Source organism: Hypomesus nipponensis, chromosome 17 (assembly GCF_054491055.1).
Source record: "Hypomesus nipponensis isolate SF chromosome 17, ASM5449105v1, whole genome shotgun sequence".
Lineage (NCBI taxonomy): Eukaryota > Metazoa > Chordata > Actinopteri > Osmeriformes > Osmeridae > Hypomesus > Hypomesus nipponensis.
In genome coordinates this window covers 10303941-10325438 of record NC_140377.1, presented here as the reverse complement: position 1 = coordinate 10325438, position 21498 = coordinate 10303941, and the positions used below count along the sequence as shown (strand labels likewise).

At 44.0% G+C, this 21498-nt stretch overlaps 1 protein-coding gene across 5 annotated transcripts in view; it reads left to right on the top strand.

Annotated features, from left to right (window-relative positions):
* Nucleotides 1-2032, top strand: part of septin9a (septin 9a) — a 54768-nt gene extending 52736 nt beyond the window's left edge. For all 5 annotated transcript variants that reach the window (XM_084677588.1, XM_084677591.1, XM_084677589.1 and 2 more), the window contains 2 exons: nucleotides 105-156; nucleotides 541-2032. In XM_084677588.1, the coding sequence (XP_084533714.1) occupies nucleotides 105-156; nucleotides 541-691 (203 nt within the window). In that variant the 3' untranslated portion in view covers nucleotides 692-2032. The remainder of the gene's footprint in view (nucleotides 1-104; nucleotides 157-540) is intronic.
* The last annotated feature ends 19466 nt before the right edge of the window (nucleotides 2033-21498 follow it).

Here is a 21498-nt window from a genome sequence, read left to right as displayed (position 1 = left end):
TCTGCCTGCATCGGAACACAGAACGCTTTCACACTTTGCATGTTTGACTGGTGCTTTTTATTTTGTTTTGACTGCCACCCTTCTGGTCTCCTTCCTCCCTGCAGTTGAGAACATAGCTCACTGTGAGTTTGCTTACCTGCGAGACCTGCTCATCAGGTGAGTGACGCACACACACACACGTCTCTGACTTTGACTGATAACCTTGAGTCCTCTTTTCCTATCCGGCCAGGTGTGTGTAACCGCTTGTGAGTGTGTGTAACCGCTTGTGAGTGTGTGTAACCGCTTGTGAGTGTGTGTAACCGCTTGTGAGTGTGTGTAACCGCTTGTGAGTGTGTGTAACCGCTTGTGAGTGTGTGTAACTGCTTGTGAGTGTGTGTAACCGCTTGTGAGTGTGTGTAACCGCTTGTGTGAGTGTGTGTAACTGCTTGTGAGTGTGTGTTATTGCCTGTGAGTGTGTTTAACAGCTTATGTGTGGGGGATGTAACTGGTGGGGGGGGGGGGTTTAACTATGTGGGTAACTGGTTGCATTTGTCACCTCAGGAGCCACATGCAGAACATCAAGGACATCACCAGCAGCATCCACTACGAGGTGTATCGCGTCCGCCGCCTCAACGAGAACAACACGGCCGCCCACGGCCACGGCCACGCCAACGGCGTGCCAGAGCATCACCTGACCTCCCACGAGATGTAGGGCCCAAGAGCCCCTCCCTCCCCGCCCCCTCATGTCACCAGCCTTCACTTCCTTCTGAGGGAGCTCCTCCCCCAAAACCACAGCCCATCACGGGAACGGGAGGGAGGGAGGAATGCTCACGACAAGCGAAAAGCAGACACGTGGACTGTCGATGCCCATGCGCACACTTCCACGTAGAGCTCCATAGAGAGAACATGTCTTGGATGATCACCAAGAACTACAAATCCCTAGGTTCCTTTGCCCTCCAGTCTACCTGTGTTTCCAGTTGTTCCCTCTCCTTTATGTCAGTTTTGGGCAGGACGTGTCCGTTTTGACGGCAACCGGCCAGGCCTGTGTCTGATGCACCTAACAGTGATGGTTGTATGTTATAGTAGTTCAGTAATACTCTCAAACTCATTGTTAATGTACTAGCCAGACCCAACACCACTTAGCCACGCAATATGTTTTACCAGTTTGACCTTCCCTGCGTGACGCACGTGCTTTACAAGTATTTACAAGTCCCACTTTCATTAGTTAGCCAACAGATGCTTATGGACAATGGAGACAGTCACACGGCAATGTTCCAGTCAGATGAGGGGGTGTGGTGGGGGGTTGGGGGGGGGGTTATAGGTGGATGGGGTTTAGTGACACTTCTCTGGGATGACTTTCCCACCAGCGATGAGCCTAAACTGGACATTGGGCTGACCACATGCAGTAGTTAAAGTCCCATGTCCAAGTGGTTGTTGTCATTTTTATACCGCAGTTTCTTTATGAGTGATGTCAGTTGTATGGATTTCACGTGCCTGCCCTACAGTGCCTTTTAAATTCCAAATAATAAATATGTGTTATAATAGAGATGCATTTAAAGAGTGGTTAAAAATGCCCCACCCACCCCGGGTAGGGCATTAAAAATTGTATTTATGCACAGTAGAATGACAGTATGCCAGTCTGTACTAAGTGTGCGTACACCCACACACACACACACATCTAGTTATCCTAATAACGATTGTACCCGTGTGCCTTGGCCTTCAGTTTTGGCCTATTTATTGGAGACTGTCCCTAAGTGGGTTTTTAAAAACTGGAAGGAAGTCCAAGCATATTATAGAGGATGGTTCTTAGTCTCATTATTGTGCACCCAGAGACAGAATTCCCCACTTGTACTTTGTTCTCATGACTTGGATATACATCTCTTTCAGTGATATTTCTGTTCTTTTTAAACAATTTATGATATTCAGACTTCAAATCTCACCACACTCTGTCTTGTGTATTCATTGTGTTCAGATTCATTTTTTTATCGGTATTGATAACAGAATTGCCTTTGATAACATGTTATTTTAAAGAAATAAAGATTAGTTGTAAATATTCATGTCTCTTTTTCGTTAAATGTGTTTTACTTGATGCTGTATAAATGCAATTGCATGAGTGGAACATATACAATAGAACTATAGCTCAAATCCTTCCAAATTTCTAGAAATTCTCCACTATGCCTGTTCATAATAATCATTGCTCATGATTCATGTCAGACATGGGAGCGTTTAATTGTATGGTCATTTAGCATTTTTACAACACGGCAGTGCCTGATGGTCTATAATTGCATACCTGAAGTTTAATGGCCTCAGCCACTGAGAGACCATGCTCTCTCCAACTGATAAACAGAAAGGGAGGACCCCAGAAGGTCACGGTTTGATAATTGGAGGTAGAGCACTTCCACCTGATATTAGAGAGCAGTGGAGAAGAAATTGCTCAGAGGACGATGCAATTACAGCCATTCAAATCCTGTAAAAGTTTGTCAGAGCTTAATATCTCTAGGCAAATCATTATCTACTTACACTATCATTTTACGGGCAGCATTGGGTGGAAATGACAGACCGGGTCAAACAATCTGTAAAACCAAGGGTTTTTGTCAAAATGGCGTCTATGTACCCCGTCTCTCCTCAAAGCTCACATCAGTCCCCCAACCCCCGAACACACGTGCGCGCCCCCTGCCCCAACCACACCCTGTCCCATCGCAGGTCGAGACCTGGAAGGGTGCAAAGCAGCAACAGTCTCTTCCTTTCTTTCTTTCTTTCTCTCTCTCTCTCTCTCTCTCTCTCTCTCTCTCTCTCTCTCTCTCTCTCTCTCTCTCTCTCTCTCTCTGTATGTCTTTCCTTCCTCACGTCAGATCCCTCTCCTCTCCTGGCACTGTGACAAGCACTCAGACATGCAGGGGGAGGGGCCACCTCTTCATATGCAAATTGCTCTGCCTTATGCAAATCAGCCAAGCTGTTAATTAAAAGGCAGACGCCAAGTCAATTAGGGGGAGGGGGGGTTGGGGACAGGGCTGGTGGTGGTATTTGCTGGAATAAACGGGCTGGGTTACACGGCATGATGTGTGGGGGGGGGGGGAGTGATATTTGGGTGATGAGGACATTTTTGAGGGGATAGGGGGCATGCCAGTCTGTGGTCACAATGAGGAAAGGCTGGCAATAGCTTGCATTGTGATGCTTTTAGTTTGGGCGGAATCGCCAGATGTCATACACATCGACACAGCGACAAAGCACCCGAGCAGAAGTAGGAGAGAGAGAGAGAGAGAGAGAGAGAGAGAGAGAGAGAGAGAGAGAGAGAGAGAGAGAGAGAGAGAGAGAGAGAGAGAGAGAGAGAGAGAGAGAGAGAGAGAGAGAGAGAGAGAGAGAGAGAGAGAGAGAGAGAGAGAGAGAGAGAGAGAGAGAGAGAGAGAGAGAGAGAGAGAGAGAGAGAGAGAGAGAGAGAGAGAGAGAGAGAGAGAGAGAGAGAGAGAGAGAGAGAGAGAGAGAGAGAGAGAGAGAGAGAGAGAGAGAGAGAGAGAGAGAGAGAGAGAGAGAGAGAGAGAGAACGGGTCTTCGTTCCCCCCTGTGTGATGGTCCTGCATCAGGCTGATCAACGTGAGTAATTAAACCAATCAGGCGCTGCCGTTAGTGGCTCGCTGTTGAGTGGGAGGGGTTGGCGCAGCGTGTGTCTCTTCAAAAATGCGTGTGTGTGTGTGTATGTAAGAGGGAGTAGAAAGGTAGAAGACTGACAGTCAGGTGGTGTATGTTTCCATATTTCATATGTCTCATTACATTGCAGCTGAATAGTTTGTGCTCTGTGTGAGATAGACCATACGTGTGCTCTGTTTGGTCCCATTCAGCAGTGTGTGAGTCAGTCTGTGAGTCAACTCTCTTCCAGCGTGAGGAGCCTTCACTTGCGGACATGAGCTTTGGGGTTTCACAGATGGGGGTGTAACAAGAGGTCCACCAGAAGATGGGTGTCCCTTCTATGCTGTGATATATGAAGGGGTGAGGGGAAGGGGGGAGGGTTAGAGGAAGACCTGGTAATCATGGCAATGAGTGCCTAATTCCTCAATCAATCAGGAAGTGTCTATCTAAACTATCACCCAGGGAGCCACAGCCTCTACTGTAGCTGTTAATATCTCTACCTTCTAATTAGCTACTGGGAGGTGAGGAGAGAGGAGAACTTGCTGGGTTAACAGGATCCATTTTTGTCCTGGGGGGAACGAAGAGTCACCAGAGTTGTGCTCTGCGGGTGTTGCACTGAATCTATAATCTACAATAGACAACAAAGCCCCCTACAACAGGAAAAAGGTACTGCATGCTGCAGGTGGAGACGTAATACATCCCAAAGTGAACTGCTTCGGGAGAAAGAATATTATGTTTCTGTCTTTTTTGTGAAGAAATCACAAAACAGAGAGCGTGTGTGTGTGCGCATTTGATTGACTGAATGTCTGCATGTGAGAGAGTGTGTATGTGTGTGAATGCCTGTGTATGTATGTGAAAGACTGTATGTGTGTGGGTGTTCTGCTTCCTCTCACATCAACCCCCCCTCCCTCCCGAGTAGCAGACTTCAGTAAGAGCAGTTGAAGTTGAGGATTTAAGGATAGTCTTCTTCAACTGGGCTTGACTGGAGGTGGATTGTAAAAAGGTGTTAGAGTTGTCCGGAGGGAGGATGGATGGAATAGTTAATGAGTGTCTAGTGAGTCCGTCTCTCTCCCTGCCAATGGTAGGAGCCTCTGTCAAACACTGCCCAACTGATGATGAGAAAGAATGAGAGAGAGGGGTAGAGAGAGAGAGTGATATCATCAAGGAATAAGAAATTAATTTTCCCCTTGGCTGCACAATGACTGGATTGTAGAGAGTTGTGATGGGAGGGATTTTACACACACACACATACACACACACACACACACACCACATCCCACATCCTCCTCTGTTTGAAGCTGTCAGGATCATGTTCTGTCTCAATCTTCTTCCTTTTTGTACCACAGTTGTTCCCATTCTTGGTTTCTGAAGATGAACACACATGCATGCTCCCACACTTACACACACACACAAACACAAACTCTCACAAACATATACACACATATCTATACTCTCACACACACTCAAACTCATACTGAGCCCCCCCCCTCCCTGTCTCTTCCACAGGCTATGGAACTGCTGTCAGGGGTCTACGGACAGGACACACCAGCCACAACACAGGCAGGTTGGTACACACCAGCCACAACACAGGCAGGTTGACATGAGGTTGCATTATACCTCAGTGTTGTCATTCTGTATGTGGTCTAACTGTGTTTCAAATGATCGGTGTCATGGTTACCAGTCAAATGAATTGGTTGACTGTCATTTGTCTACCAGTAACTTTTACTATAATATCATTCTTGGTATATTCCTCATCACTGATAAAGTAGCAATGTGTGTGTGTGTGTGTTTATGTGTAGGACATTAAGTTAATAAAATATTCAAGGGGGGCCAAAATTGTTTAAGCACAGATACCTTATTACCATGTCACATAACAGCTGTGGTTTCACTCTACTCCTGGGAAGAGAAGTATGAGTAAAGGCTTTTAGCTTTTTGCAATTGTTTAATACACCTGCGCCAAACTCTACTTACTCCAAGTCTCTCTCTCTCTTTCCCTCTGTCTATTTTTCTCCGACTTCCTTTGGAGAGAAATAATATTGCTGTGGAGCAGGTCCCTGTAGAGTTGCCAGATATTAACCAGTAAAGTCAGCCAATCATTGCCTGCAGAGAGATATGCTTTTTATTAAAAGGGAGGTTCATGAAGTCTCTGGGTGTGAATGTAATTCTGCCTCTCAGCTCAGTTCAAAACACTTTCTTGGAAAAAATACATACTTAAATTACCAAACATAGTAAAAATACTTATATGATGTATCCAGCGCAAAATAATTTCAAATGTGTTTACATATTTTATCATATGGTTGTGAATGCAGGTTGCCTCAAATTTAGTTTCTGAAGATGAGTGAAGTGGCTCCTAGTCAGAATTCAGTTTTGGGTTTTCTATTTTCGATAAATGTTTATGATTATTTTGAAGATATAGATTGCTAATGTTGGTGTACGAGTCAAATTGTAGAGAGTAAAGAAAGTTGCAAAGAAAGTTTGCTCACCTCATTGCCTCTCTATAACCTGTATGTGGTCTGTGTAACCAGAGGTACCTAGGGACACCTTGATGCACCTTGGTCAGACTCACCCAAATTTGTATGATATACACACATTGCTGAACTACAGATTCAGGTACTAGACAGGTCTTAAGGGCAAATACTACTTTTGTTTGTCCAACCTTCATACCGGTAGGAAGCTGTGAAGCAGTGTCAGACTGGCCATCCGGTTGTGGTTCAGTAATGGCGGCGGAGAAAGATGCGAGCGAAGCTATTCTGCGGTTGTGGCAGCGTTGCTGAATATCCATAGGTTAAAGCCAGAGCAAGAACAATACTTGCTGAGTTTTGTTGGTGGCCATGATGTTGTGGCCCTCCTACCCACAGGGTTCGGGAAAAGTTTGATTTTCCAGCTACGGCAGCTAGCTCCGTTACAGTAGTGGTGAAGGAGTTGGCTAAGGCGAACGCAGATCAGAGTGGCTCTGGGCAGATCCAATAGTTTTAAATTTCAACAGAGTACCCGCCTTCAAGGAAGTTAATGCTTGTCAATGGAGCGATCCCAGACCCTCTGTACAAATGAAATGTACACGGGTCTGGTTAGGACCAGGCTAGGGGGGAGGGGGGGGGGTGTTATTGGTTTTCCGGGTACGGAGAATTCGTTGGAGTGGGTCACTGTTGCCAGGTCCGCGGTTTTCCCGTGGAATTGGGCTATTTTTGAAGTGTTGCCATGGGTTGATTTGTTTGTCCGCTGGTTCGGGTAGACCTATTTTGCATGCAACTTACATTAATACATTAATGTAATACATTAATATCTTTAAACATTTATATTTTAAATGAAATAATTGATTTATACCCAAATCCTACCAAACTGACTCCAGATCAGCACATACACACACGCACTGTGTGTGTGCACACGTGCCTAATGCTCTCAGACTCCTGAGAAAATCTCCTGAAAACTGGTTTTAAGGCTGGTATAGTAAACATTTGGTGTTACTTTATAGATATTACATTAGATTTGGCAATGAAAGCAATGCTGTTGGATTTTAAAAGCAGTGTATATAGTTTGCGGAAAAAGCAAGAGACAAAAAACAACTCCTGCAAAATTTAAAACCATTGAACAAGTGTTTAGACTCCCAAAAGCCAAGCTAAGTGAGGGAGAGAGTCTGCAGGCCGAAGATGCGGTAGTACCAGAGGCGTCAGGTGCAAGCAGCTACATTTTTTGGATTCAGAAAATTCAAATATCCATACTATCTTGTTTTCATTTTTCTAAAAAGGCACTCATCTAAATATGCACAACATGTTTTTGGCTTTAAATATTAAATGCAATGTGGATCAAATGCAATTTTCTTATTTGTTCTGTTCTGTGTATTAAAGCAGCCACAGGTGACACAGAGTAAGAGATGGAGTCTCTCTTTGTATCTATTGATTACTGTCAATAATGTAGTGACAGTAACAGAAATGAAGGGAGCTGGAAATGAAAAGAAGCAGAGCTGAAATAGTGAACTACATTTGCAGACATTAGAAGACTTCATGGATAAAATTGTGAAGTAAAAGAGATTACTGTTGTCACCAGGGTGCTATCATACATACACACCTTGGTCTCTAGACTGGAACACATCCACAGTGTATGTTTGTGTGTGTGTGTGTGTGTGAGAGTGTGTTAGATGTGTCTGTAGTTGGAATGTGATTAGGGGTGTAGGGCGCCTTGCTGTCCATGGATAAATCCTTCTTCTTTGGCAGGCATCCATCTCAGTCACACACACACACATAGGCACACATTCAAACAAACGCGTACAGTACACACACACACACACACATACACATACAGACAGACAGACACCCATCTGGGCTCAACTCCTCATCTGCATGGCAGAGCCTTGGAGATTAGGAGGAATGCAAATGACATGGGTCTCTGCACAAGGTGATTTCAACCCTCCCTTGTCCCCTCCCTCCGTCCCCCATCCCTGTGTCTGAGTCTCTCTCTGCCCAAACACACTCTGTCTTCTCCCATTGATAGGTTTGTTTTCTATTCGTGACTGGTTGGTTGTGTATATCTCTAAGACTTTCAAGGTAAAATGTTTGGGATATCCTGGATGGATGACTTTATTATAAAAAAAGAATATACTTTTATTGTGTGTGTGTGTGCATGTGTGGCTGTGTGTGTGTTGTTTGTCGGTTGGTGGGGCCCTGTTGAGATCACTAAGACAGTGCCACAGGTGTGTGTAGAGACAGCCAGTTTAACACAGCACACATTAGTCTGTTGCTAATCTATGTGCTGCAGAAACTGAATTAGAGTACTTCAGACAGCCAGTACCCACAGACAGATGGTCCCTTTCACAAACACGCTCACAAATCAAAATCTGTTTTTACGTACCGTACTCTCCATGTCAAACTTGTTTTGCCTTGACTAAGTCTGGAGGGAATGAGATTGAGATGCAGGCGGTGTCAGTAGAGGCAGTCACCTGCTTGTTATCTTCCATTGTAGTGCAGTTAATTACACTGAATAATATGTCTTCATTGTGATACATTAAGAGAATAAATTGTTATTTTGTTGTTATAAATTGTTGTTAGTTTTAATGAAGGGGAGATGTGTGTGCATCTGCTTCTTCTTTTCCATCGGTAATGCAGTTCTAAGTGAAAGGAGAGAGTGCTTGTGTGTTTTGTGAGACTGGATGTGAGTTACCTTTAAAGAAGGTAGAACTAGAAGGAATTGAAAGGAAAATTCTACAAAATGTCAAGAATCCTGATGCCTGACTCCCTCCCTAATGAATCAAAAAACAATTGATACTTCAAACTGCCTGTTAACTAAGAGACAGATAAAGAATAGGGCCAGCAAGTGCCTCAAGTCTGGGTAAAGCCACCATGCTTAATAGACTTGGTTGAGAAAAAAGAACCTGTGAAGACTCCACTAAATCCACTAAAGTTCTGTTCAAGTTCGACTGTGGATTTGTCAGGATTTGGGGTTTCTGTTAGGAATCAGAGAGGATTTTCCGGACAGGATTAGGTGATTATAGTGGAGGCAAGTGGGATTGGGATGAAGAAGCTTCTTGTTTGATGAGAGAATAAGAGAGAGGGAGGCACACAAAGTCTCTCCTCTTCTCTCCACCTCTCCTCTATTGCAATCAAATGAAATCTACTCAGAATCAGAAAGAGTTTTAATCACCATGAAAGTTTGCACAGACAAGGAATTTACTTTGGCAGGAAGGTGCATACATTAAACAGGAATCTTAAAACTTAAGTACGTGGTCTAACTATACTAAAGGTACAAAGTCTAACTAATACTAAGGGGATTTATAATTTTAAAAATTATATATATATAAAATAAAATATAAAGTAGTATAATTTACAATATTAAATAATACAAAAATATATATACAAATAAATAGTACAAAAAGTACAAATAGTGCAAAAGATACAAATTGTGTAATATAGTGCAAATTGCAATGTGGCAAGCTGTCATTGTAAAGATTGTGATTAAAGTCAGTGTGAGCCCATGGCTTTGTTGAAGAGGCCAACAGCAGATGGGAAAAAAACTGTTTTTGTGGCATGTGGTATTTGTCCTGATGGACTGCAGCCTTCTGCTGGAAAGGAGTGGCTGAAACAGAGTGTCCAGGGTGGGAGGAGTCGGCCACAATCTTCCTCGCACGCCTCAGGGTCCTCGAGGTGTGCAGGTCCTCGAGGGAAGGCAAATTTCAGCCAATCACCTTCTCAGCAGTACGGATGATACGCTGCAGCCTGCTCTTGTCCTTGGCAGTGGCAGCAGCGTACCAGATGATGATGGAGTAGGTGAGGATGGACTCAATGATGGCTGTGTAGAAGTGCACCATCATTGTCTTTGGCAAGTTGAATTTCTTCAGCTGCCGTAGGAAGTGCATCCTCTGTTGTGCTTTGTGGATGAGGGAGCTGATGTTCAGTTCCGACTTGAGGTCCTGGGAGAGGGTAGTGCCCAGGAAGCGGAAGGACTCCACAGTGTTGACTGGGGAGTCACACAGGGTGATGGGGGTGAGTGGGGCTGTGTTCCTTCTGAAGTCCACAACCATCTCCACTGTCATAAGATCATTTAGCTTGAGGTTGTTCTGGCTACACTAGGTAACCAGGTTGTCAGCTTCCCACCTATAATCAGACTCATCCCATCCAGAGATGAGCCCATGAGGGTGGTGTCGTCAGCAAACGTCAAGAGTTTGACGGACGGATGACTGGAGGTGCAGCTGTTGGTATACAGGGAGAAGAGCAGAGGGGAAAGGACGCAGCCCTGAGGAGATCTGGTGCTGTTGAACCGGGAGTCAGAGACTTGTGTTCCCAGCTTAACGCACTGCTTCCTGTCAGACAGGAAGTATGTGATCCACCTGCAGGTGGAGTCGGGCACGTTCAGCTGAGAGAGCTTGTTCTGAAGCAAGGCGGGGATGATAGTATTGAAGACAGAGCTGAAGTCCACAAACAGGATCCTGGCGTAGGATGCTGGGGAGTCCAGGTTCTGTAGGGTGAAGTGGAGGGTCATGTTAACTGCATCGTCCACAGACCTGTTGGCTCTGTAGGCAAACTTCAGGGGGTCCAGGAAAGGGTCTGTGATGGCTTAGAGGTGTGCCAGCACCAGGGGAGGGAGGGGAGGGGGGGTAGGGGAGGGAAGGGAAGGGAAGGGATAGTTCAGGACAGTCCAATTGTCTGTCTCATCTACAGTAGAACTTGTTCAGGTTGTTGGCCAGGCGAGAGTTGTTAGTGGAGTGGGGGGCTCTGGGCTTGAAGTCGGTAATCTACCTAAGCCCTCTCCAGACAGAAGCAGAGTCGTTAGCAGAGAACTGGCGTTTTAGTCTCTCTGAGTGCTGTCTTTTAGCCTCTCTCACCACCTTGCTAAACCTGTTCTTTGACTCTTTGAATCGTCACTGCCCCCACTTCTAAACGGGGCCTCTTTGTCCAGTCTCAGCCACCTGAGTTTAGATGTAAACTAGGGTTTGTCGTTGTTGAAGCTCACCCTGATGCTTGTCGGTATACAGCAGTCTTTACAGAAGCTGTGATATCATAATATCACAGTCTCCGTGAGCTCATCCAGACTATCGGTGGCAGTCGTGAACATATCCCAGTCAGTACAGTCCAAGCACGCCCGCAGATCCTCCATAGCCACTGGTCCACTGTTTCGATGTCCTCACAGCAGGCTTACAGCGCTTTAGCTTCTGCCTGTATGCAGGAATTAGGTGGATCATGGCGTGGTCTCTACTCTCTATTCTAAACCCCATTCCTTGTAATGCCCTCTTGCTTCAGAAGAAGTCTGGTGCTGGTCTGGTGCTCAGGGACGGAACGAGAGAAGAAGGAAAGAAGTTATTACATTGAAGTGAGATAGGAAAACAGAGGGAGTCGGTGAGTTTGTTCTCAAGAGAAAACAAATGATAAAGCTAGGTAAAGGGAGTGATAGAGTTGTCGAAGATAAAGTCTTGTATGAGGCTGGTATTGTCAAACAGTCCTAGTCAGCAGCTTGCTAGCATCCCAACTCAGTCTGGAGCCTAGGGGACCCTGTCTAATTAGCTGGATGTCAGGTCTGCTGACTAGCTCACGTACTGTACACACACATTTACACACACACATGCATTCATACACACACTTCCCTTTCATGTTTAATGTTGGGGAGCCTCAGGGACCAGTTAAAACTTGCTCACCTACTCAGAAACCTCCCCCCACACACACACACACACACACCCCGGCACACACGCACGCAATCACACACAGCATATTAAAACAATGCAATCTCTACAGGGATGGGAAGGCAACAGGATATATATTAATTATGAAGCTGTTTTGCATTATGTGTGTATGTGTGTGTGAGTGTGTGCCTGTGCATGTCTGAATTTTTTGGGTGTATGTGTGTGTATGGGAGGGGGGTAGTGTCCTACCTGATTACGGCAAGTGATTCATAATTGCTGACTGAAGAGAGAATGAGTGTTTTGAGTGACCATGGGACCATGTCTGCATGTGTGGAGTTCCAGGTGCTGACCCACACTTCCTGTAAGCCATATCTGAGCAGGAAGCCAACCCCGAAACCCCTGAAAATACCACAGCACCAGTACATGTTGCTTGGCAACCAAGAGATACCCCTCCCCATGCTGCCCCATGAGGTGTAACTCAATTGGCTGTGTTTAGTGAAGAGCAGGTCACTCCAGAGCTGCCACTACAGAGCCTTTAGCTAATTAGGCAATGCCATTAATTAAGATGCCATGGTCAGGCAGAGAATTGCACTTGAATCTTGGACTGCTTTCCTTGCCTCACTCGGTTGGCAGCATATATTACAGCAATGAACTTGTGTTTTAATTAGTCTAATACAATTGAGTTGGTCTATGTAGCTTTGGTTATAATAGTACTTTTTAATTAAGCTACTAGAACTCTTAATGTCCAAGACTGTCTGTGACTCCTTTATTTCAACATCAGGTGTAATTTGCTGTTCAGTTGGAAGAAAATCTGAGCAATATTAATAGTAGTTTTACTTCTAAATTCTTAACACTTTCCACAGACTAGCTTTCTGGCACAGTCTGGTTCACCCCAGAATACTGGTGACAGACAGCAGCTGTAGGCAGGGTACACATGTGTCAATGAAACACCAGTAAGGCACCAGATGAACTCTAGCTTTGTAATTGCAGAGAGTAGCTGTAGAAGGTCGGGGTCTCCAGTGGGTAATTAGATTGATTACAACTGAGCTTGTCTCAAGACGCCAAGAGCCTACAAGGAAGGAGAGGGGACAGATAGACTGGAAGAGGGAATGGAGATGGATGAGCCTGCCTGGCTGCTGCTGTTGCTATGAGATAGGAATGGTGAATGAGCCCGGTCTGGGTTACTGGGGAGAACAGCACACCTGCTAATCCACAAGTGCATCACCATTGGCTCCCGAGGGATCATTTCTGTCGGAATCAAAAATGAGCTGCAGGAAGTGTGTTTTGGCCCTTTTGATTTCTCCCTGCCCGCCTCTCTGCCTGCCTGTCTGTCTGTCTATGTGCCTGCCTGTCTGTCTGTGTGTCTGCTCTTCTGCCTGTCTGTCCGTCGGCTAGTCTGTGTACCTGCCTACCTGCCTTTGTGTCCCTGAGGCCATCTCTTCCTCTGAGTCTCCTGGGGAGAGTGTGAACCGACTGGGAACAGCCCACCAGACTGCTAGGTGCTTTCCAACCATCAACGTCACAATGAGATTCTGTTCAGTTGGGCTTGCAACTTGTAACATTGGTTACAGGGGAAACTGCACTCTGCCCCTGGATAAAACAAAGGGCCAATTAGCTCCCCGCCAGCATAGACTCTGGCCCAATCACTGCACAAAGGGATCTCAGTGGAGCTTGTGGACTATCACAGGTTCTCGACATCTCTCAGGTTCCTTATCTTGTTTCAGAGTGGGCCTGGCGAGCCTGTCTTTGTATAACACAGCATGGGTCGAGTAAAGAGAGTTTTAATGGAGAATCCTCGCTCCACACACCTGTTATAATGTACTATTCCTGAAAGAAACCTTTGAAGAGAATGTAGAGGATTGAAATGGAGAGCAGGAGGGGAAATGTGAGAGCAACCATTCATAAAATATACTGTCCTGAACCTCCATTCAGCACCTTCCTGTTTATGATGGCATAGAAAATAGTGTCAAAAGAAAGGAGACAAGCAAAACACCTGAGCCGGGCTGCCCTGTTCTTACCACACAAACTGCGTAAATAGGTCCTCAAATTAGGTCCTCAAATTACACAAGGCACCTCTCTGGACTTTTGCAAGATGGAAAGCAATATTACACAATTATTGAATTAAAAATGTTGATTACCTGGGCATGCAAGGCAACATGGATGCTAATCTCTCAGAAAATATAAATTATAATACAAATTCAAGAAATCCAATAAAATAACAACATAATATTTCATATAATAATAATAAAATACATTGTGTGACTGTGGCAGTGGTAAACAGTATAGTGAGTAAACAGTAATGTACAGTAAACAGTACATTAGTCACAGTGGGTCAGGTAGGAGGCCCCTTCAGCAGGATTTTCTCAGGGCCCCAGGGAGGTCTGGACCAGCTTCTGAAGAACATATGATGAAGAGTTAAGTAGAGAAGACAGTGTCTGGGGGGGAGAGAGGGCTGGAGTAGGTGATGGACTTTTAAGTCTCCCCTTAATATCAGAGGTGTGATAGAAATTCAAATGCTCCATTTGGTTATCTGATGCCTCTCTGCTTGGATTTATTTAAGGCTCTCAAGAGCTCCTTTGACCAGTGACCTGGAGTTCTTTGACCCAACCACTTAGGAGAGAGTGGGAGTGTGTGCTTGTGGTTGTGTGTGTGTGGGGGGGTATGTGTGTGTGTGTGTGTATAAGACTGGGGGAAATGTATTCATGTCTTCTTCACACACATTATTATTTCTCTCACACACACAAACACACACACACTACCCCGTTCATCCCTTCACCAAATTCTGTAAATTACTAATTAAAATGTAGTGGGTATCATTACTTTTTACAAATAACCCTGCATTTATCCTTCTCGCAGAGCAATTTCTCTCTTTCTCTGTTCTATCCCTCACATTTTCAATATTTCCCTTTCAGACACACACACAAATATCATGTATTATATAAACACAGAGCAAAGACAACTTGATAAAAAGAATTCAACAGCAAAGCATGTTTTTTTCTCAATATCAAAGGCTTTCTCAATTCCCACATTTCTCACATTTTGCAAGTAAAAGTCTGATACACAAACAACAATGACAGATACACAGAACAGAAGTAATTCATCGCTGTAAACCACATTTTACAAGTAAAACATTTACTCAAGAGCACACTTGTATATGCTCTAAACTTTTGGATCTATTTAAATTCATGAATCCTCATACTGACAGCTCATCTTCTGGGGGTGCCATCAATGTTAACCAGGCGTAGCAGCCATATTGGTTATTGATCAAGTCCCAGGGGTTGAAAGATCAGAGGGTATGTCTCAGCTGGTCTGTCTGAGGTCTTGAACCCCTGGTTTCACCATCTGACCTCTCCAGCATCTTCCTGGAGAGTGAGAGATTTGTTAGATGGATGTGTGTGTGTGTGGGTGTGTGTGTGTGTGTGTGTGCGTGTGTGTAATGGTGACGCATGCTAAAGATAAGCCTCTCCAATCTTCAAGAAAGTACCTTATTTTTGGGCAGTTGGCATTCCATTCACACACACACACACACACACACAACTGCACCTTTACCTGGGTTAACCGACATCATCTGTCACTAACCAGCTAAACTAGTTAATCCAATTAGCCAAATTCTCTGGTAAATGGATTGAGGAGCAGTAAACTATTGTTAGCATTGCTTTGTAAACTCTGAAGGTAGAAAATATTCTCTCCAGATGGGTAATTCATTCATCAACAGTGTCTGTAAGAAAAGAGAATGATTAATAACCTTTTCAAACTGCTTTTAACTTGAGTTCTTCATCTAGACCATTTAAACAACACCATCCTTTAAGAGACAGCTACATTTGATCATAGCTTTAACTGTAAGAACAACAAAACCCTAGCTCTAATCCCCTGTCCTCTCTCTTACTGATCTATTCAGCCTCTCTCTCCCTCAGCCTCTCTCTCTATCTCGCTCGCTCTCTCCCTCTCTCACCCTTCATCAGTTAATGAACCTGAATCCACTGAAGCCACAGGATTTGTCCAGTTATCTCAGTGCCAATATGTCAGCTCCTCAAAAGCTTTCAGCCGTTATTTATCTTCCTCTGCTCTCTCTGTACGTCTGTCTGTTTTTTCAAACGTCTTCCTCTCTTTCTCTGTCTCGAGATAAACTCAGCATTTTTTCAAGTTCAAGTTTAATGTTAATTTGGCATTTGTATCAAATACGGCTGCAGGTCTATCTTGACAATCCTTTGGGGCCCTTTTTAAACATAGAATACATCCTCTTGACCTGAAATAAGGTCCAAACATGAACACTGATCAGCCATAACATTATGACCTGATTATCTCCTTATCAAGGCACCTGTCAGTGGGTGGTATATATATTAGGCATGAAAGTAAACTTTTTGTCCTCAAAGTTTAAGTGTTAGAAGCAGAAACATTTAGCAAATGTAAGGACTTGGCTTGACTTTGACAAGTGCGGAAAACTGCATCTCTTCTGGCTCCAATTGACTCTCATTCAAATATAGTCAACTTTTCTCATGAAATACCAAGTCCAAAAAAAACATTTCAATTAATGATGGTGTCAATACCTAGATTTCCTTCTTCTTATAAGTGTCCTGGTGGTCCATCTGAAAATAATTTTATAATTAAGTAGATATTAGGCCTCAAAAATCAGTATATGTGGGGGCGAGGAAGGGAGATCAGTAATGGTTTGAGGAATACAAAAGCGAGTTAAAGAAAATTACAAAATGCCTTAAGATTTGTATGCCTGGCTTGTTTCTTTTGAGAAACAAAACAATATTGTGATCCATAACGGAAGCCATCTTGGACAATTCAAATTCAAATTTTTCCCAAACTACAAAAATCTCCTCATGAACCGTAGGTCCGACTGACTTCCTTTTGTGCATGTTTGTACAGCTATATTTGACATTTGATGTATATAATAAATTATGACTTTGAATAGAATACAATCATTTTGGCATGCAAGGAACACCCTACTGTTTTCATGCACTGTCATGATAGAATTTCTATTTTCTCTCTCTCTATTCCTCTCTCCCTTGTCTCTCTCTTTCTCTCTCCGTGTGTCTCTGTGTCTGCACTTACAGCAGCTGAGGATGCTTGTTGATGGAGCCGAACATTTAATCAAGTGAGTGCAGAAAGACAAACAACATTTTGTGTATGTGTATGCAGTATAACATTATGTAGTGTTATATCATGTAATAATAATAACACATAAAAGTTATATAGCATGCATTAGCCATACTACCCAGTTGTGTATAAACCTGTGATAACAACAATTAAATTGGAAATAAAATTGGTCATTGAAGTAAAACAATTTTAGGAGATAACATAATTGCCACAACAATAGATTTTCCCCACAGTAACAAAGTTGTCAGTACAGCGTTCTTCTATGTGACTCACTAGCCCACACCAATATGCCACTGCCGCTGGCAAGCTACAACAACCGCATTAAAGATAACGATGCTCATCCTGGTGATCAGGGCAATTGCAACCAGCCATGTCATGTAAATCACCATGACTGTCTTGGAACTACATAACTAAGTACATGTTTCTTTACTGTGCAGGATATTTCAGTTTGTCAATTAAGGCCAGGGATAGTCCCATCATTTAGGGGTGTAATACTTTGGTCAAGATATTGGATACCTTATGATGTGGACATTCAGGCTACCACACACACACACACATTAACTCCCACAGATGGACACATGAGGCCAACAATCTATCTGTTTGAATCAAAGACTGGAAGCCTCTCTTTCCCTTAGGCCAGTGGAGACCTGGTTGTACAGCTTCCATTGATCTCCGGTCTGCTCATGCACAGAGATCAATATCTGGATTTGAACATGTCATCTCCAACAAGCACCTCTCACTGTGTGTGCGTGTGTGTGTGTGTGTGTGTGCGTGTGTGTGTTTGCGTGTGTATGGGAGGTGGAAGGGGATGGGTGGTTGGGGTTGTGGGGGGCTCACGACACCCAAAGCTTCTTGATGAATTGTGTTCTAATGCAGATAGGCAGTCTATCATCGTGTCAGCACCACAGTCTTCTCTCTCTCTCTCTCTCTCTCTCTCTCTCTCTCTCTCTCTCTCTCTCTCTCTCTCTCTCTCTCTCTCTCTCTCTCTCTCTCTCTCTGTCTTTCTCTCTCTCTCTCTCTCTTGCTCTCTCTCTCCTCACATTCACTTGTCTGCCTGTCTCCACCCCCTATATTCAACAACCCCTGCATATCCCCACAACACCGTTCTGCACACACACACATGAACACACAAGCACACACACGCACACCCCTTTCCAGATGCTTCTCATCCCCCTCTCCCCCCGTCTAGCTGAACTACATCTACACTTTTACAGTAATTGACATTTTCCATTCTGCGGGTATGTATCTCCTGTATCTCCTGCCCCTTGTTGCCTTGGTAACCAGCAGCAATGGAGGCAACGGCTGCCTCAGCTGGCAAGGTAGCCCGACCCTGTGGGCTAGTGCACCCAGCTGCTGCCTGCCCAAATACCTGACAGCAGCACTGTGAACATCTTGCAGGCAATTTAATAAGGCAAATAATCAGATAGACCACATCCAGTAATAACGCATAATTCTATTTAGAGGAGAGAATTCATTATCACAGTGTGGTACTTGGCAGTGACAAAAACAAATTTCACAAGCACAGTGGTCTGCACCAAGATAGGCTGAATTTGTTTTGGCTAAATTATTTTCCAGTGATTGGTGTTCTCTTACTTGTTGCGTCTTGCATAAATAATACTTTCTAATGTTAGTTCAAGTATTATCATTTGACTAGTATTATTATTCTTTATACAAAGTCAACTGATTCATTCAAAAATGTTTAGTTGAACTTTTGTGGAATAAATGAGTTGATGTTATCAAGTCTTCAGGTTGTGCTCTTAAGTTTCAAGTTTATTGCCAACTGTAAGTACAGTTACAAGTACATTGGAATTCTTTGGTCAACAAAACACTCTCAACAAATAATGAGAGTCCTGGACCCTTATTCAGCAACTGTCTGCACACCCACACACACACACCTCCCACCCTCTCAAACTAAGACATCAAAGTTTTTAGTCACTTCACGAGAACTGGAAAAGGAGGTAAAGAGAGGGTACGTCCATGCATTAAAGGATGTCTGATAATGGAATAAATGCTTTTGTTACATTGAAATGCTGCGTGACGAAAGTCTAACATTCAATGAGGTTGTATACAACAGCACTCATCCATTCAGACTAAACAGACTTGAATGTGCCAGGCTGGTGACTGTCCTTGAAGTTACATATTCCTTTCTCCAGCTCTCTGCTCCCCTTTCAGATCCTCCTATTATGAGTTTTTGAGAGTTACTATAATTTTGTGTCTATTGTGTGTGTCTATGAGGGACGTTGTGTTTTTTTGCATGCGTAAAAATGGTATGCAATTAAATATTGTGTGAGCTGTTTATATGAGTTTGCACTTCACATCAGCAGTAGCAGGTAGTCCCAGGTAGTCCCAGGTAGCATGTAGCATCAGGAGGAGTATGTGTGTCTGTATGTGTGTACAGTCTGTGTGTACTGCATGTGCGTTTATGTGGGTGTGTCAAGGAGGGATGTAGGACCATTCAAATTCCACAAGGACATGAAAGACTAATGGTTACACTTGTCCAGTATTGTTCAGCAGCTGACAATCTTTTAATGAATGTTCATTTGTAGACTGAAAGAGCTGTTGTAGAACAAGCCTCTTACAGCCTCTCAAGGAACCTTCAAAGTTACACTGGTCTGTAGTCACTGGTCACACACAGGAGACAGACTTGATTCAGTCAGATGATCTACAGTATAAAGGGTAGCAGGGCAAGACTGTTAGTGGGAAGTACCTCAGTTCTCGACTCAACTGAAGAGTGATGTAATGTGTGTACAATGACTGAAGTCTGAACTTGTGAAATCAAGTTGAAGTGGCATGAAAGTGGGTGACATTTGCATAATTCCATACTGTGGAAAATAAGTATGTGTCTATTTGAACTATTTCTATTAAAAGCCTATAGGATTCATTTCTTAGCTGTGTCAAAGCTGTGTAAAAGATGTGTAAAATGTGAAGGCTGATTCAATATTGTCTAGGTTTAGAATGTAGGGATGTTTTTTTTATGAATGCAAGGACATTCAGGGGCTTTGAAGTGCTGACGCTTTTGCCAGGCAGGTGAACATGCAGGCGAACCCTTGGGTACAAGAATTAGTTTATGTGCTAGTGCACTAGTACAGTATACTGTATGAGTTTCCAGAATGTATGTGTTGGCCTTGTTGGGAAAATTGAAGATGTAGCACATTTATCCTGTATAAGAATGATTCTGTGTTCAGCATTCCTTGTGTGTAGAGAGAGGCCTACCCCCAAATCTGAACTTTGGGGAACACGAGGCATATGTAAACAAGGTGACCTGGGCTGACCACTCTCTTACTGGAGAGGCCATAAAAGATGTCTGGCCTTATCTGTGTTGGGTGAATCATGTGGTCAAGCTTACAGGGGTCAAAAGGCACACACACTCAAACACGCACGCACACACTCCTGCGCCAGGTCTATGCAAGGAGCCAATGAAGAAGAGCAATGGAACATTTGCATGCCTTTGTCTTAACCAATGACTGTAAAGAGCGGTTCTGCTTAAATAGCTAGCTAGCACAACATGCTAGCGGACAAACTTTGTATTGCGATCAGACTTTGTCTCCTTGCTGGCAAGCATTAAACTATTGTACTTTCTTTGAATCCGACGACTTTGTGCATTACTTGAGAAATTATCCTAACAGCCTGCATGAGGTTGGTTAATGACTCAGCCTTGCTTCCTAAAGAGGAGGCCATAAACAGAGTCTGTTGACCCACTTCACAGGCTAGGACCGTCAGTAACACCAGGCAGAGTCAGTAACACCAGGTAGACATGCAGCAAGACAAGCAGACAGACATTTACATTTAGTCATTTAGCAGACGCTCTTATCCAGAGCGACTTACAGTAAGTACAGGGACATTCCCTCGAGGCAAGTAGGGTGAAGTGCCTTGCCCAAGGACACAACGTCATTGGCCGGGAATCGAACCGGCAACCTACAGACATGCAGCAAGACAGGCAGACCGACAAGCATAAAGACAGTCAGTAGCACCAGGCAGTCAGTAACACCAGGTAGACAGGCAACAAGACATGCAGTCAGACAGACAGACGGACAGACAGACAGACAGACAGACAGACAGACAGACAGGAGGGAGGGATGGTGAGGAGGACTGGGACATGGTTTATGTCTGCCCACATTCACTTCACACACCTCCACCTTTACTTTGGCTCTGCAACATGCATTCATACCACAATACTGGCTCCCACTGGAAATCAAGCTCTATGCATTTATACATTATTCTACCTATGTGCATGCGTGTGGGGGAGACACACACACACACACACTGTTCTCAGGGGAGGATTAGCTTATTACTGGCTTTGTGATTTAATGCCATGCTGATTAAGGGGGCAGGCCAGAAGAAGAGGAATGGATATCATTATCCTGCCAAGGCCAACATGCTGTGCAATACATGGCCTACACACTGGCCCCTATAACGCGTACACATTCTATACAGCACAAACTACAGTTGGCAAACTGTTCTTGTGCAAAGCAAGCTTATAAACTGGATATCAGCACTCAGCTGTAGCCTTTCCATTACATGGAGCTAGCCGCCACAGTAATCCTACCGTAGAATGACAATGATACAAGTCTATGATTGCCAAACGGCACAGTGCAGGAAATCATCTCTGTTAAGATGTTGTCTCCCTACACTTCTTAAGATGACGGTTTCTCACCTCTCCATCCTGACACACTAACTTCTCTCTG